Source organism: Schistocerca serialis, chromosome 1, assembly GCF_023864345.2.
Source record: "Schistocerca serialis cubense isolate TAMUIC-IGC-003099 chromosome 1, iqSchSeri2.2, whole genome shotgun sequence".
In the NCBI taxonomy this organism is placed as follows: domain Eukaryota; kingdom Metazoa; phylum Arthropoda; class Insecta; order Orthoptera; family Acrididae; genus Schistocerca; species Schistocerca serialis.
In genome coordinates, this window is record NC_064638.1 from 703,253,113 (window position 1) to 703,268,128 (window position 15,016).

Sequence of the window (15,016 nt, forward strand, 5' to 3'; positions counted from 1 at the left end):
CACATTGCAAATGAATACGTATGCATGCCTCACAACCAATTCTTGAATTTATAAATAAAGAGGTGATGCAAAACTTTTGTTGATGTGTATATAGGCTTGCTCTTCCCATTTTTCCCTCTACCGCTCCTTCAACCATTTTTTTGCAACAACTCTTGTCGTTACATGTATCAGGCTATTTTCTGTCTCGGTTTATTATGGTCTATATTAAGCATTTCTTCTCTCTGACTGATGGCAGAAAATATTCATTTCTCACTCGATCAACCCACCTCATCTTCAACAGCCTCCTACAGCAACACATTTTAAGCGCTTGTAATCGTTTCATTTCTGTCTTCATCATAGTCAACAGTTTGCGCCCATGGACCTCAAACATGACTTTTCGTCCATCTTTTTTTGATCTCAGTGTTTATATTCTTGAATTTCAGCAGCTTTTTTTTATGGTAACGACTTCTGATTTGTGTAACCCCCACTTCTACGTCTTTCTTGCATCTTCCTTCTTTTATCTATTCTTCTAACGAGATTGCAAATTTCATCCAAATCTTCCAGAGTATCTTGTCCAAGATTAACACGTAACTATCCACCAGCTGCATACATAATTACCTTAGTTTTCTTTTTGCTTGAGTACATGCTACAGCCACCAGCTAGCACAAGTTCCATTTGATTGAGCACTCGACTGAATTCCCTTACATTTTCAGTGACCACTGCGATGTCATTATGCTGATGATGACAAACAACTCTCACAACGACTTCCTTCTCACTCTGACTCTTCACAACACGAATGTTCACTATATTTACTTCTTACTATTTGTTGTTGTAACAGTACGATAAATAAACAAATAAATAAATGAAGTACGCAAACTGTCAGTAGAGACAGTGATCAACCCTCCAACAGAACTGATTAGCGCTCTGTGCTTGTAGCTGGACACCACATAAGCTAAGAAAGGAAAATATGATATTGTATTCCGTATGATGAAAAGACTCCTCTGAATCTACAAAAACAATGTACTCGTATGTCTCCTTGTTTCTCCTAAATCTGCCTTCTGTTATTAAGCACAGCGCTAGAATTACTCCTCGAGTGCCCCCTACCTTTCCCTGAGCAAAACTACTGCTCTGATAATTTACTTTCAGTTTTTTGTTCCGTTTGATAAAACATTCTTCTGAATTTTTAACGCCAGTGATAATAGATTGATTGTCCGTTTTCACATCTATACGCCCTTGTTTTCTCCGAAAGCGCAATAATTCATTCTTTACAGGATCTGATGAAACTTTTACAGTTTTTAAATTTCAGTTTCGAACTTGTGTAGACCTTGCCCCGAGCTTTGTGGCACTGTGATGGTAATACACTGAACTCACATTCGGGAGGATGGAGCTTGAAATTCCCGCCCACTCATACAGATTTAGCTGTTCCGGGTTTCCCAAAATTGCTTAAGGTAAATTTAAAATGAGCATAAACAGTTTCGACCTCAGTAAAGCTTTATTTTTGTGTTCACCCGTTTCGGTCAGTTACTGACCATCTTTAGACTTCATACTACTTTGGTAGGCGGTGGCGGTGAACGCAGAACGCGTTACGAATTCCACGAACGTCAACTGCAACTTGAGCAGGAAAACAGCTGTTCTTAACGACAAATGTTCTCAAAAATTACTTAAGGTAAATGCCTGTATGGTTTCTTTGAAAGGGACGCCTATCCAAGCTTGTGTTTCTCCCTAATTATCTAGTTGTTGATGGTATGTTAAACACTAATCTCCTTAACTTCCTATATGCAGAATCCACACTACCCCGTTTGGAATGTGTGCCTATCTTAAACCTGTTAACCAACCTCTGACAGTGCCAAAATACAAGTTCTCTGATCATTTGTAATGATGATTCTAGACTCTTGACTACTGTAGCGGAGACACACAAGGGTCTATAAATGACCGCTGCGGTTACTCAGGATTGTGGTTGTGGTAAAACAGGCTTCATCCGTTTCAGGCACATAAGCAGGAAAGAGAGGGTCGAACATACCGGTACATCGCCGCAGCGCCAATTGTTTCAACATGACACGAGATGCGAAATCAGCATAAGAAAGCTTGCACTTTCTGTGAGTGATGGTGGTGTATTTGCTGTTATCTTATTACTTCCCGAACTTCATTGCACGTGCAGTTGATATAGTACTGGTTGAAGATTCCTCGTCCATGCGAGCCATATGCCGTGTACTAATGCAATTTCATGTTGCCAACCCTCAAGATGAACCGCCACATGTTGATCAGGTTTTTCGTCTTTACAACATTAGCAACTACATGTATATGAATAAGTTTACTAAAGTGTACAAATAGCGATTCGTAAGTTCTCTTATGTCACTAACATATTTCCCAGAACAAGTTCTTCTTCAGTACTTAGCCTTTCAAAATCTGTGTCCCATATCAAAAATTGTACATGTGCCATTTTCCATCGTCGTGGGAGGTTTTATCATCATCACACAAAACTGATGCGACAAACGTAAGGGCATAGCGATATGCACATATACAGGTGGCCGTAGTATTGCGTACACAAGGTATGAAAGGTCAGTGCATTGACGGAGCTGTCATTTGTACTCAGGTGATTCATGTGAAAAGGTTTCCGGCCGCATGACGAAAAGGTTATAGCCGCACGATGTGAATTAACGGATTTTTAACGCGGAATGATAGATGGAGATAGACGCATGACACATTCTGTTTAGGATATCGTTAGCGAATTCAGTATTCAGAGATCCACAATGTCAGGTGTGCCGAGAATACCAAATTTCAGGCATTGCCTCTCAACACGGGCAACGCAGTAGCCGACGGCCTTCACTTAACGACCGAGAGCAGCAGAGTTTGCATGGAGCTGCCAAGCAACGCTGCGTGAAATCGCAGAAATCAGTGTGGGAACGTACGACGAATGTATCCGTTAGGACAGCAGAGCGAGTACTTTGCTGACAGCTCTACATCGCCTGCAGCGCCTCCCCTGGGCTCTTGACCACACCGGTTAGACCCTAGACGACTGGAAAACCGTGACCTGGTCAGGTGAGTTCAGATTTCAGTTGTGGTGGCTCCATAATGGTGTTAGCTGTGTTTTCATGGAATGGACTGGGTCATCTGGACCAACTGAACCAATCATTGACTGGAAGTGGTTGCGTTCGGACTTCATGTTCCCAAACAACGATGGAATTCTTATGGATGACAATGCGCCATGTCATCGGGCCACAATTGTTCTCGATTGGTTTGAAGAACGTTTTGTACATTCGACCGAATGATTTGGCCACCAACTTCGCCCGACATCAATACAATCGAATTTTTATGGGACGTAACCGGGAGGTCAGCTCGTGTACAAAAACCTGCAACGCCAACGCTTTCGCAGTTACGGGTGGTTGTAGAGGCAGCATGGCTCAATATTTCCGCAGGGGACTTCCACCGACGTGTTGAGTCCACGCCACGTCGAGTTGCTGCGCTACGCCGTGCAGAAGTAGGTCCGACACGATATTAGAGGGTATCCCATGACTTTTGTCCCGTCAGTGTGTGCTTATGGACCATGAAACGGCTGAAAACAGCAGAAAAAGGAAGATGCCAAACTTAAGTGTTACAATAAAATAGTGGAAAAAACACTGTGAATGTATATAACACAGGGTGATCAAAAGTCAGTATATATTTGAAAACTTAATAAACCACGGAATAATGTTGATAGAGAGGTAAAAATTGACACACGTGCTTGGAATGACAAGGGGTTTTATTAGAACAAAAAAAAGTTCACAAAATGTCCGACAGATGGCTCGTGAAAGATCTCTTGCGCGCGTTGTTTGGCGATGATCGTGTGCTCAGCCGCCACTTTCGTCATGCTTGGCCTCCCAGGTCCCCAGACCTCAGTCCGTGCGATTATTGGGGTTACCTGAAGTCGCAAGTGTATCGTGATCGATCGACATCTCTAGGGACGCTGAAAGACAACATCCGACGCCAATGCCTCCGGACATGCTTTACAGTGCTGTTCACAACATTATTCCTCGACTACGGCTATTGTTGAGGAATGATGGTCGACATATTGAGCATTTCCTGTAAAGAACATCATCTTTGCTTTGTCTTACTTTGTTATGCTAATTGTTGCTATTCTGATCAGATGAAGCGCCATCTGTCGGACATTTTTTGAACGTTTGTATTTTTTTGGTTCTAATAAAACCCCATGTCATTCCAAGCATGTGTGTCAATTTGTATCTCTCTATCTACATTATTCCGTGATTTATTCAGTTTTCAAATTTATACTGAGATTTTGAACACCCGGTATATTATGAACCTAGAGGAGAAATAACAGGCCTGGACGTCACAGCTATAAAAGAAAACTACAGAAGCTTAAAAAAAATCATAACTCATTCTACTGATGTGTCAAAATGGAATTACTGAGCTACAGAGTGGGGAGAAAATGGTCCAAGGAAAATAGGCCATAGCTGCCATTAATAAATACATAGATACAAACTGACTGAATCCCGACTAGAATATGCATGCGAAGTTGTGTATGTGAATGGAGCAATGCGAAGTAAATTAGTCACTTTATTTACTCTTTATCACTGTGACTGAAGTAGATCAGCATTAGCGATTGTGTGATACACACGTGTCATTCGTATCAGCACATTCCAGTTATGATAACTATTATCTAATTATGAACTGAGAGACATGATAATAAACAAAAAATATTGCCCGAGAAAGGAAAGGCACCACTCTCGTGTCTACGAACGTGCGCGGGGTTACATTCAAATGTTCATGAGATGGGAGCGCTATGCTCGTGCACTATTGTTGTGAAAGACGACGCATCGTCGAAACTTTGACTGCATGCTGGACAACGGTTGGACAGTCCTGTCCCGATACTGTATAGCCACGGATTTACCCTCGATAACGATGAGAGGATCGCACACCCTTGCGTGATACCGGTCCACAACGCAACTGATCCACCTGGGTTGGTGAACCCATGGGTCCGCATTCTTGAGCCGTGCACAGGTATTTGGTCGCCTCCACACGCCTCTAAGACGATCATCAGCTGTCAGACACATTCTGCACTCGTCGGTGAAGCAGAACTGACGCCATTGATCCAAGTGTTCCTTTATCCACCTTCTCTGTTGAACACTGTGCTCGGGGAGCGGGAGAGGGGGGGGGGGGGGAGGGAAAAGTTATATGGACGCCAATAGGCCAGACTGATCGTGTGGCGACATTTGCGTGCGGTCGGTCGACACAGCCTTCCCAGTTGCGTGCATGAAGATGGCGCGCAGTTCTGTTGCATTCTTCTCAAGGTACCTGTGCGCCATAGTTTGTAGGTAGCGGTCATGAGGTAGTGTTGTTGGGCGTGAGCGACGACTACGAGGCACATCTTCAGTATTTCGAGAGACACGATACTAACTGAATGTTCAAATGACGTCACTGTGGTGTACGCCAATTCAGCGGGCAACTTCCCGCTCTGATAACCTTCCTTGACGTAAAGTGAGAGTGCGCGCACCGTCTAAAGCTTGAAATGACTCTTAAGGCCCCACGCGTAACAACAAGAATATTTGCGCAAGTATGCACAAATTCCTCGCGTCTCCACACGGCCCAAGAATGCTTGTACAAGCATCAGTTTGTTTGTCAGAAAATATCGACTTCAGACGACGATGCCATGATCTAGGCAGCCTTTTTTCTTGTATTATGAAGAAAGAGGAAATGTGATATGTGGAGTGAATAGTGTTTGAAGAAGCGAAAATATTATTCCCATGTTAACTACTCGCGGTAGACATGCGACAAAAATTGTTTGACAGCATTACTGTTCTCCCCTGTTTTTTTTCATGTAATAATGAATTCTTTAACTTGTCCTATAATACAGGACAACCTTTCTACAGAATGTAATTTAACAGGGTCAGGCCGGACGTTGTGGCCGAGTGGTTCTAGGCGCTTCAGTCTGGAACCGCGTGACCGCTACGGTCGCAGGTTCGAATCCTGCCTCGAGCATGGATGTGTGTAATGTCCTTAGGTTAGTTAGGTTTAAGTAGTTCTAAGTCCTAGGGGACTGATGACCTCAGATGTTAAGTCCCATAGAACTCAGAGCCATTTGAACCACTTAACAGGGTCTGACAATAGCTAAATCAAATAAAATTACTGCCAAATGCTTGCAAGAGCCTGGCTATTCTTGGCACACACGTCAATGATGCATACGCTTGAATGCTTGCACTGGCATGCGAATCGAAAATCGATCAAGCATGAAGCTGCTTGTACAGTCCCGACGCTTGCGCAGATTTATCCCACACACGCTCAAGCATGCTTACGCTAGCACACTTGTGCATGCGTGCTTGTCAAGTATGCAGTTACGTGTGTGGCGGCCTTCGAGGCACGTGGGCAGACTGCACAGTGTAAACTAGCCGCACCGTCCAGTGTGCGATTGGAGAGACCGCGCGCGCTCTGATGAACTGCACTGAGAATGCTGGTTTACTTCTACTTCCGTCACACAGGTGTCTGTGTGTAGCGATTTCTCGGGCTCATTAGAGTATGGAGAACAAGGCCCCACAATCCCGTAAGTGGTCTGTTGTGAACAGCGGACAATTTGAAAGGCGCCTCGGTGGCCATTGTGGTGGTAAACTTACGCTCCTTTGGTTATAACACATCTTCCTTTGAATTACGTCACAAACATAACGTCTCATTTAAGTATGTAATTACAAAAAAAAAGGCTCAAATGGCTCTGAGCACTATGGTACTTAACATCTGTGGTCATCAGTCCCCCAGAACTTAGAACTACTTAAACCTAACTAACCTAAAGACATCACACACATCCATGCCCGAGGCAGGATTCGAACCTGCGACCGTAGTGTAATTACAAGATAGCAATTTAACTTATGAACAAACGGCAACCAGTCACTGTTTACCATTTTTTTTACGTACTGCAAGAAATTTGCCATAACTGTTTGTTCACAACTAAATGCAACTTATCACGTTAGCACGAGAGCGAACTGTAGCATTTAGTTGTTTAGTACTGAAATATATTTGATGGTGGTGATGTTTTGGTTTGTGGGGCGCTCAACTGCGCGGCCATCAGCGCCCGTACAAAGTCCCAATTTGTACACAGTCCAATTTTTTTCGCTTTCCAATCGAGACACTGTCACGAATGATGATGATGATGATGAAATGATGAGGACAACACAAACACCCAGTCCCCGGGCAAAGAAGACATATATTTGACTTCACATGATTTTTTCCAGTATCTGGTACACTACATTATTAGCGTTTTGTGCCACATGCGGTATGCAGCTGAATTTGATATCTGACTGTGTGGTATTCTCAGCAACATTTTACAGCACCATAAAAAGAAACGTCTTGAGTCTCATGTTCACCTGTACCTTCAAAAACAGCAGCTGCTGTTAAAGAAAAATGTAGTCAGTAATGCCTACCCTATGAAAATGTGAGTGCTGTGACTGTGAGTAAAATATCTAAACGTATTCACGTACCTTGGATATTGGTTCATTTGCCCAATTCATTCGTACAGTCAGACGCTGCACAACGTTTCACTATTTCTCTTCACGTACACTGGGATTTGTACACAGTACTGTTGTGACTAACAAATACAAGTTCAGGCGACCGCTCACGATATGCGGGAAATCCGGGTTTGAGTCTCAAAAGTGGTTCAAATGGCTCTGAGCACTATGGGACTTAACCTCTGAGGTCATCAGTTCAAAATGGTTCAAATGGCTCTGAGCACTATGGGACTCAACTTCTGAGGTTATTAGTCCCTTAGAACTTAGAACTAGTTAAACCTAACTAACCTAAGGACATCACACACATCCATGCCCGAGGTAGGATTCGAACCTGCAACCGTAGCGGTCGCGCGGTTCCGGACTGTAGCGCCTAGAACCACTCAGCCACTCAGGGCGGCGTTTGTGTCTCGGTCAGGCACAAATTTTCATCAGTCACAAACAGCTGACGTCAATCCGTATTCGCAAAAAGTTAATCGCTTTCGTAATACAAGGTCCGGCAGAAAAACCTCCCCTTTAAGGAAAGCTAATAAAAACAAAAACAAATAAAGTAGAACAATTTTATTTATACTAAATAAAAGTACATATTATGCCATTTTAGAAAATACTCTTATGGTCTTACTTTTTAAATAAAACATCCCTTAAATGGCTTCCTGCACTGTCGACACACTGATTGAGTCTTTCCCTGAAGTTATTCATTACTCTTTGAGTCATTTCAGGTGGAATAGCTTCAACCTCTTGTGTAATTGCTTCTTTCAGGGCTCGTAAAGATTGTGGATGTTGTTCATAAACTTTTGCTTTTAAATAGCCCCAAAGAAAGAAATCACAGGGCGTTAAGTCCGGCGATCGTGGGGGCCAGCCAATGTCTCCACGCAACGAGATCACATGTCCAGGAAACATTTCCTTCACCAATGCCAGTGACTGCCGCGCTGTGTGGGCTGTAGCACCATCTTGCTGGAACCACACGTTCTCTATTTCACCAAAAAGCTCCCTTAGTTGCGGTTGGAGAAAGTCGCGGAGCATGGCACAATAGCGTTCACTGTTGACGGTTAAATTCCTGTCATTTTCTTCGAAAAAGTAAGGACCGATCACTCCGGAATTGTAAACAGCACACCATACTGTTACTTTAGGGCTATGAAGTGGTCGTTGATGAAGTTCTTGGGGATTGTGTTCACACCAGTACCTGCAATTTTGGCTGTTCACTGTTCCGGCAAGGTGAAAGTGTGCTTCATCAGAAAAAATCACAATATCGTTGGGACGAATGTTCCAAAGAAGGTCTTGGCACAAACTTACACGGACACCACAGTCTCGTTCACTCAGTTCCTGCGTAGTTACAAATTTGTAAGGATGCATTTTAAGATCTCGATGCAAGATTCTTCTCACACTTCGATCAGATATCCGTAATGCTGCCGCATGCTTTTTAGCGGATCGTCGAGGAGGTTGTTGAACTGAAGCTCTAACTGCATCAACATTTCCGGGGCCTGTTGCAGTCCGTGGTCGTCCAGGTGGTTTCCTTTTTAATGCGGAACCTGTCTCACGAAAGTTAGCAACCCAAGAATAAATTGTTTTCTTATCGGGAACAGGGTCCCGTCGTCCGAGCGCAAAGCGAACGCGAAAAGCACGTTGAGTATTAATAGGCGATTCGCCATTTTGAATAAAATCTTCCACTACGAAGGCACGATGTTCACCAGACCACGCCATGGCGTACACTGAAAACGGCACGTAGGCAGCTACTTAACGACGCGCCCCCCACCACTCTGCTCCTTCTACTGTCCGCTGCACATTACTTTGTAATCGGGGAGTTTTTTATGCCGGACCCTTTACCACAGCTGTAACCGTCATAACAGTGCCTGTTCCTACATGCATGCATGCCAATCTGAAGGGAATTGTGATGTGAAGATACGGACGCTGTATAAACAAAGACCTTGTAACCATCAGTAATTATACCTGTATTCACATGGTTAATCATTTGATGAGATAAGGTACTAAAAACACTGTAACATCTCCTTACAATCATATGAGTTACTAGTGAATGACCAAGTATAAGCAGTCCTCTGCTTGGCTTTCTTCCAGCGGTGACAGCGATGTCAACGAACAAGGTATGCTGCCGGTTGGTTTCATATGAGTAGAAGCTGACAGGACAAAGTACTGTTGACAAAATTATTTCAACAGTTGCCTATACGTCACGAGAAACAAGATAGTAAGATGAATCAGTTGTCGCCAGAGGGGCCTGTCTTTACTAATGATAACCGAGACACAAGCAATGGGCTTGATTCATGGTCTGCCCGTTACGGGCGAGAAATGTAGAATACAATGTTAGTTGATGACTCTGTGGATGGAAATGTAAGGTGAAGTATGTGACCTTTAAACTGAGAGGCTTTGACTTTTTTGTAAATTGCTAGAACCTGCAGAAAAGAAAGACAAACCTGCCATAAATACACAACTGAAGGAAATCAATTTAAGACGTTGGAGAATATGCCATTCGCTTTTCACGCATTGAGCGGATCGAAATCATTTGGTGCATCGTACATACATTGTAATACAGTACAATAAAAAATCTTGTGAAAACCTGTTTTAACAGATAGATGGGCCACAATAGAAAAGACTGGAGCGATTGATGGAGTGGGGAGAACATTAACACTTCAAACATTCACGATAAAGGATGGCAGCCAAAACAGTTGCAGGATAAAACTTTTTTATTAAAATTCTTGACCAAGGTTTCGGTACATATAAATATACCTTCATCAGAAGTAAAAAATCCTGAACAGGAAGACACTTTCATTAGAAAAGCCTTAGCATCGGATGTGAGAAACACAAAAGCTTAGGTAACAGTGAAATTACCAGAGTAATACAGGCACGAAATCTTTTAGTTACTTACTAAAATTACATCATGCAATGGAGATTAATAAATCAATTGTGCCAAAGGCGTCGTCAATAATTAAGACATCTTCTCCATTTGTACAACATGACTATGGGCACAGGGTCAATGCGAACAGTTTAGCACCAGTACTTCGCCTATGAACTATCGAGACAAGAATGTGAAAGCACTAGGGCAGATGGTTTCGCCGAGAGAGGGCACTTGTGGTTTGTGCCAGACACTCGCGCATATTAAAATCTATGAATACCTACATAAGCGCATCAAAAATTACTTAAAGTTGTGTTAATTCAAACTTTCTGTCGTAAAAAATAAAACATATCAGACCATTTAAAACATTTATGTAAAATAGAAAATATGGAACCAATTTACCTGTGACCTAGTGTCAAACAGATGAAGCTTGCACTATGGAACACATCTAACGAGAGAGGGCACTAGTGTAATGCGCGACAATCTCGCGTAACGTAGGCGATGAAATACATACTAGCGAAAACAACCAAAATGTTATAATAAACCGAAACCATCTGTCGTTGTGGATAAAAACATGCTAGTCAATTAGCCGCACATACACATCGAAAATCACAAACAGCAAACATCAAAAATATGTAAAATCCCAACAAGACAGGAAAAGCGTATTTCACCGGCATCAACAAGCAAGAAAACTAACTTCTAGTCAGTCACACTATATTACATTAAGGCAAGGAGGGGTTTGAAACTGTCTAAAAAATTTTTGTTTCTAAGTAGCACCTGTTCATTAAGAACAAAACCATCTCTTAGAGACAGATGCTTGAAAATCTCTAATTCTTCGAGCAAGTCCATTTTGTAACCCTTATTCGCTTCGTGAAGCAACTCTACGTCGTCCAGTTCACGTGACGTATGCTGTAAAAGCCATAGATGTTCGGCAAACGTGGAATTATGTACGTTTTCCCCATTTTTACCTAACATGTGTTCTTTATACCTTGCTTTAATGGGTCGACCTGTCTGTCCAATGTAATAGTTTGGGCAGTCGTTACACGTAATTTTGTATACACCGGACTTAGTGCTGAGTTCTTCCCGTGCTCCAATAGTATGAATTACTCTTTGTTTCAGGCTATTATTTACGGAAAAGGCAACTCTGTAGCCGTATTGTTTCTGTAGAACTCTTCTTATCTTATATGAAACATTCCCCAAAAATGGAATAGAAATAAAGTTATTACCCTCATTCTTTTTCGCCCTGTTATCTCCTAAAGTTGAACATTTTACAGCTGTTTTTTTCTTAACAATTTGGTCAATTAATTTAGGGTCGTATCCATTGTTAGTAGCCATTGCTTTTAATAGAGATATTTCTTTTTCTAAACAGTTCTGTTCTAAAGGTGTGCTCACAGCACGATGAATTGCAGAATGAAAAAAGGCGATTTTGTGAGTTTGAGGATGACAAGAATCTACTGGAATAATATTATCAGAAAAAGTTTCTTTTGGAAAAATGTCGAAGCTAATAGCTGGTGCCGTCGTCTTGAGCGCCTTGTGTTTACACGCAGGTGATGGAGTGAGCGCAGCGCCAGCGCCGCCGCCCTTCCCCGCCCCCGCACCTCCAGCGCCGCCCCCACCGCCGCCTCCAGGTGCTGGAGCCTTGCCTGCCGTTCGAATTGCCACTGAGGTAAGTCCCTCAAAGCAGGTTTCGCACTATTTCTCTCTGAATGTTTATTTAATTCGCAAACTGTTACTAGTAATGTATTTTCTATATGATCCAAGTTATTATAAAGTTGGTTTGATATGTCTCTTTAATTCTATAAAAGAGCAGGAAATTTTGCTACACATACATGTATACTCCGCAGGCCACCTTATGGGAAGTGTTGGAAGAACGATTTTCGGTAAACGTCCGTGTGTGCCATAGTTTCTCTTACACTACTGGCCATTAAAATTGCTACACCACAAAGTTGACGTGCTACAGACGCGAAATTTAACCTACAAGAAGAAGATGCTGTGATATGAAAATGATTAGCTTTTCAGAGCATTCACACAAGGTAGGCGCCGGTGGTGACACCTACAACGTGCTGACATGAGGAGAGTTTCCAACCGATTTCTCATACACAAACAGCACTTGACCGGCGTTGCCTGGTGAAACGTTGCTGTGATGCCACGGGTAAGGAGGAGAAATGCGTGCCATCGCGTTTCTGACTTTCATAAAGGTCGTATTGTACTCTATCGCGATTGCGGTTTATCGTATCATGACATTGATGCTCGTGTTGGTCGAGATCCAATGACTGTTAGCAGAATATGGAATCGGTGGGTTCAGGAGGGTAACATGGAACGCCGTGCTGGATCCCAACGGCCTCGTATCACTAGCAGTCGAGATGACAGGCATCTTACCCGCATAGCTGTAACGGGTCGTGCAGCCACGTCTCGATCCCTGAGTCAACAGATAGGGACGTTTGTAAGACAACAACCATCTGCACGAACAATTCGACGACGTTTGCAGCAGCATGGACTATCAGCTCGGAGACCATGGCTGCGGTTGCCCTTGACGCTGCATCACAGGCAGGAGCGCCAGCGATGGTGTACTCAACGACGAACCTGGGTGCACGAATGGCAAAACGTCATTTTTTCGGATGAATCTAGGTTCTGTTTACAGCATCATGATGGTCGCATCCGTGTTTGGCGACATCGCGGTGAACGCACATTGGAAGCGTGTATTCGTCATCGCAGTACTGGCGTATCACCTGGCGTGATGGTATGGGGTGCCATTGGTTACACGTCTCGGTCACCTCTTGTTCGCATTGACGGCACTTTGAACAGTGGACATTTCAGATGTGTTACGACCCGTGGCTCTACCCTTCATTCGAACCCTGCGAAACCCTACATTTCAGCAGGATAATGCACGACCGTATGTTGCAGATCCTGTACGGGCCTTTCTGGATACAGAAAATGTTAACTGCTACCCTGGCCAGCACATTCTCCAGATCTCTCACCAACTGAAAACGTCTGGTCAATGGTGCCCGAGCAACTCGCTCGTCACAATGCGCCAGTCACTACTCTTGATGAAGTGTGGTATCGTGTTGAAGCTGCATGGGCAGCTGTAACTGTACGCGCCATCCAAGCTCTGTTCGACTCAATGCCCAGGCGTATCAAGGCCGTTATTAGGGCCAGAGGTGGTTGTTCTGGATACTGATTTCTCAGGATCTATGCACCCAAATTGCATGAAAATGTAATCACATGTCAGTTTTAGTATAATATATTTGTCCAATGAATACACGTTTACCATCTGCATTTGTTCTTGGTGTAGCAATTTTAATGGCCAGTAGTGTAGCTTCACATTTTTTCTGACGTTAACCATTCAGTCATTTATGTATCTATAAGCTGTATCGTATCTTTGTATATATTCAACCTCTGTTGCCGGCCGCTGTGGCCAAGCGGTTCTAGTCGCTTCAGTCCGGAACCGCGCTGCTGCCGCGCTCGCAGGTTCGAATCCTGCCTTGGGCATGGATGTGTGTGATGTCCTTAGGTTAGTTTGGTTTAAGTAGTTCTAAGTCTAGGGGACCTCAGATGTTGAGTCCCATAGTGCTTAGAGCCATTTGAACCATTTTGCAACCTCTCTTCCTAAACCAATGGATCAATTTCACTCATACGTGGTACACATATCACTTAATGTCTGTAAAGAAGCATTATGAGGGTAAGGAAACCTGCCGCCTACAGAGGTGGAGGTGAGGGTGGAAAAATAGTGTTTCTTCACTGTGAAATACCCAGAGGACCGTGTGTTCAATTGGATTTCCTACAGGACCGGCGTATTGTGCGGATAGTACTGGAATACACTGCAGGCGGTATATGGGTGGACGGCCACGGCTGTGTGGAGGCGGTGGTGAGGAGGGGGGGGGGGGGGAGGAGCGGTGACAGGTGGGACAAGTAGATGGTTGGAGATAGACAGAGAGAGGGGAGAGAAGGAGATGGACAGAGAGGAGGGAGGGGGAAGTGGACAGAGGGAAGGGGAGGAGCCGATACACAGAGAGAATGCTCTGAGCACAATGGGATTTAACTTCTGAGGTCATCAGTCCCCTAGAACTTAGAACTACTGAAAGCTAACTAAGGAAATCAGACACATCCATGCCCGAGGCAGGATTCGAACCTGCGACCCTAGCAGTCGCGCGGTTCCGGACTGTAGCGCCTAGAACCGCTTGGCCACATCGGCCGGCACAGAGAGAGGGGGGAGGAGACAGACAGAGAGAGGGGGAGGAAGAAATGGACTAAGGGACAGAAGGAGATGAATAGAGTGAGGGGTGGTGGTTTATGAAACAGGTGGAAGATGGAGAAAGGTAGATGGCAGGTTGAAGGAATAGAGTGGAAGAGGGAGAGGGTGTGAGGTGGAAGAGGAAAAGTATGTGAAATGGAATAGGGAGACGGTGTGAAGAGGCAGATGGAAGAGAGAGGGGGTTTGAGGAGTCAGGCAGAAGAGGGACAGATTAAGAGGAGGCAGGTGGAAGGTGTACAGAGTGAGAGAAAACAGTTGGAAAAGGGACAGCGTGTGATGAAGCAGGTGGAAGGGAGGGGAAAGAAATAGAAGGGGGAAGGTACATTAAGTGCGAGATTTAAATTTTTCGTGATTATTTTGATGAAATCACTTCAACAAAATTTGTCAACGTGTTTCGGGACCAACGGCATGGCACACGGCTGAATATCAAAGATAATTTTAACATCATTTCTTGAG

At 43.8% G+C, this 15,016-nt stretch overlaps 1 protein-coding gene across 1 annotated transcript in view; it reads left to right on the forward strand.

Annotated features, from left to right (window-relative positions):
* Positions 1–15,016, forward strand: part of LOC126480902 (uncharacterized) — a 750,870-nt gene that overhangs the window by 623,442 nt on the left and 112,412 nt on the right. The window contains exon 4 of the mRNA XM_050104302.1: positions 11,856–11,974. Within this exon, the coding sequence (XP_049960259.1) occupies positions 11,856–11,974 (119 nt within the window). The remainder of the gene's footprint in view (positions 1–11,855; positions 11,975–15,016) is intronic.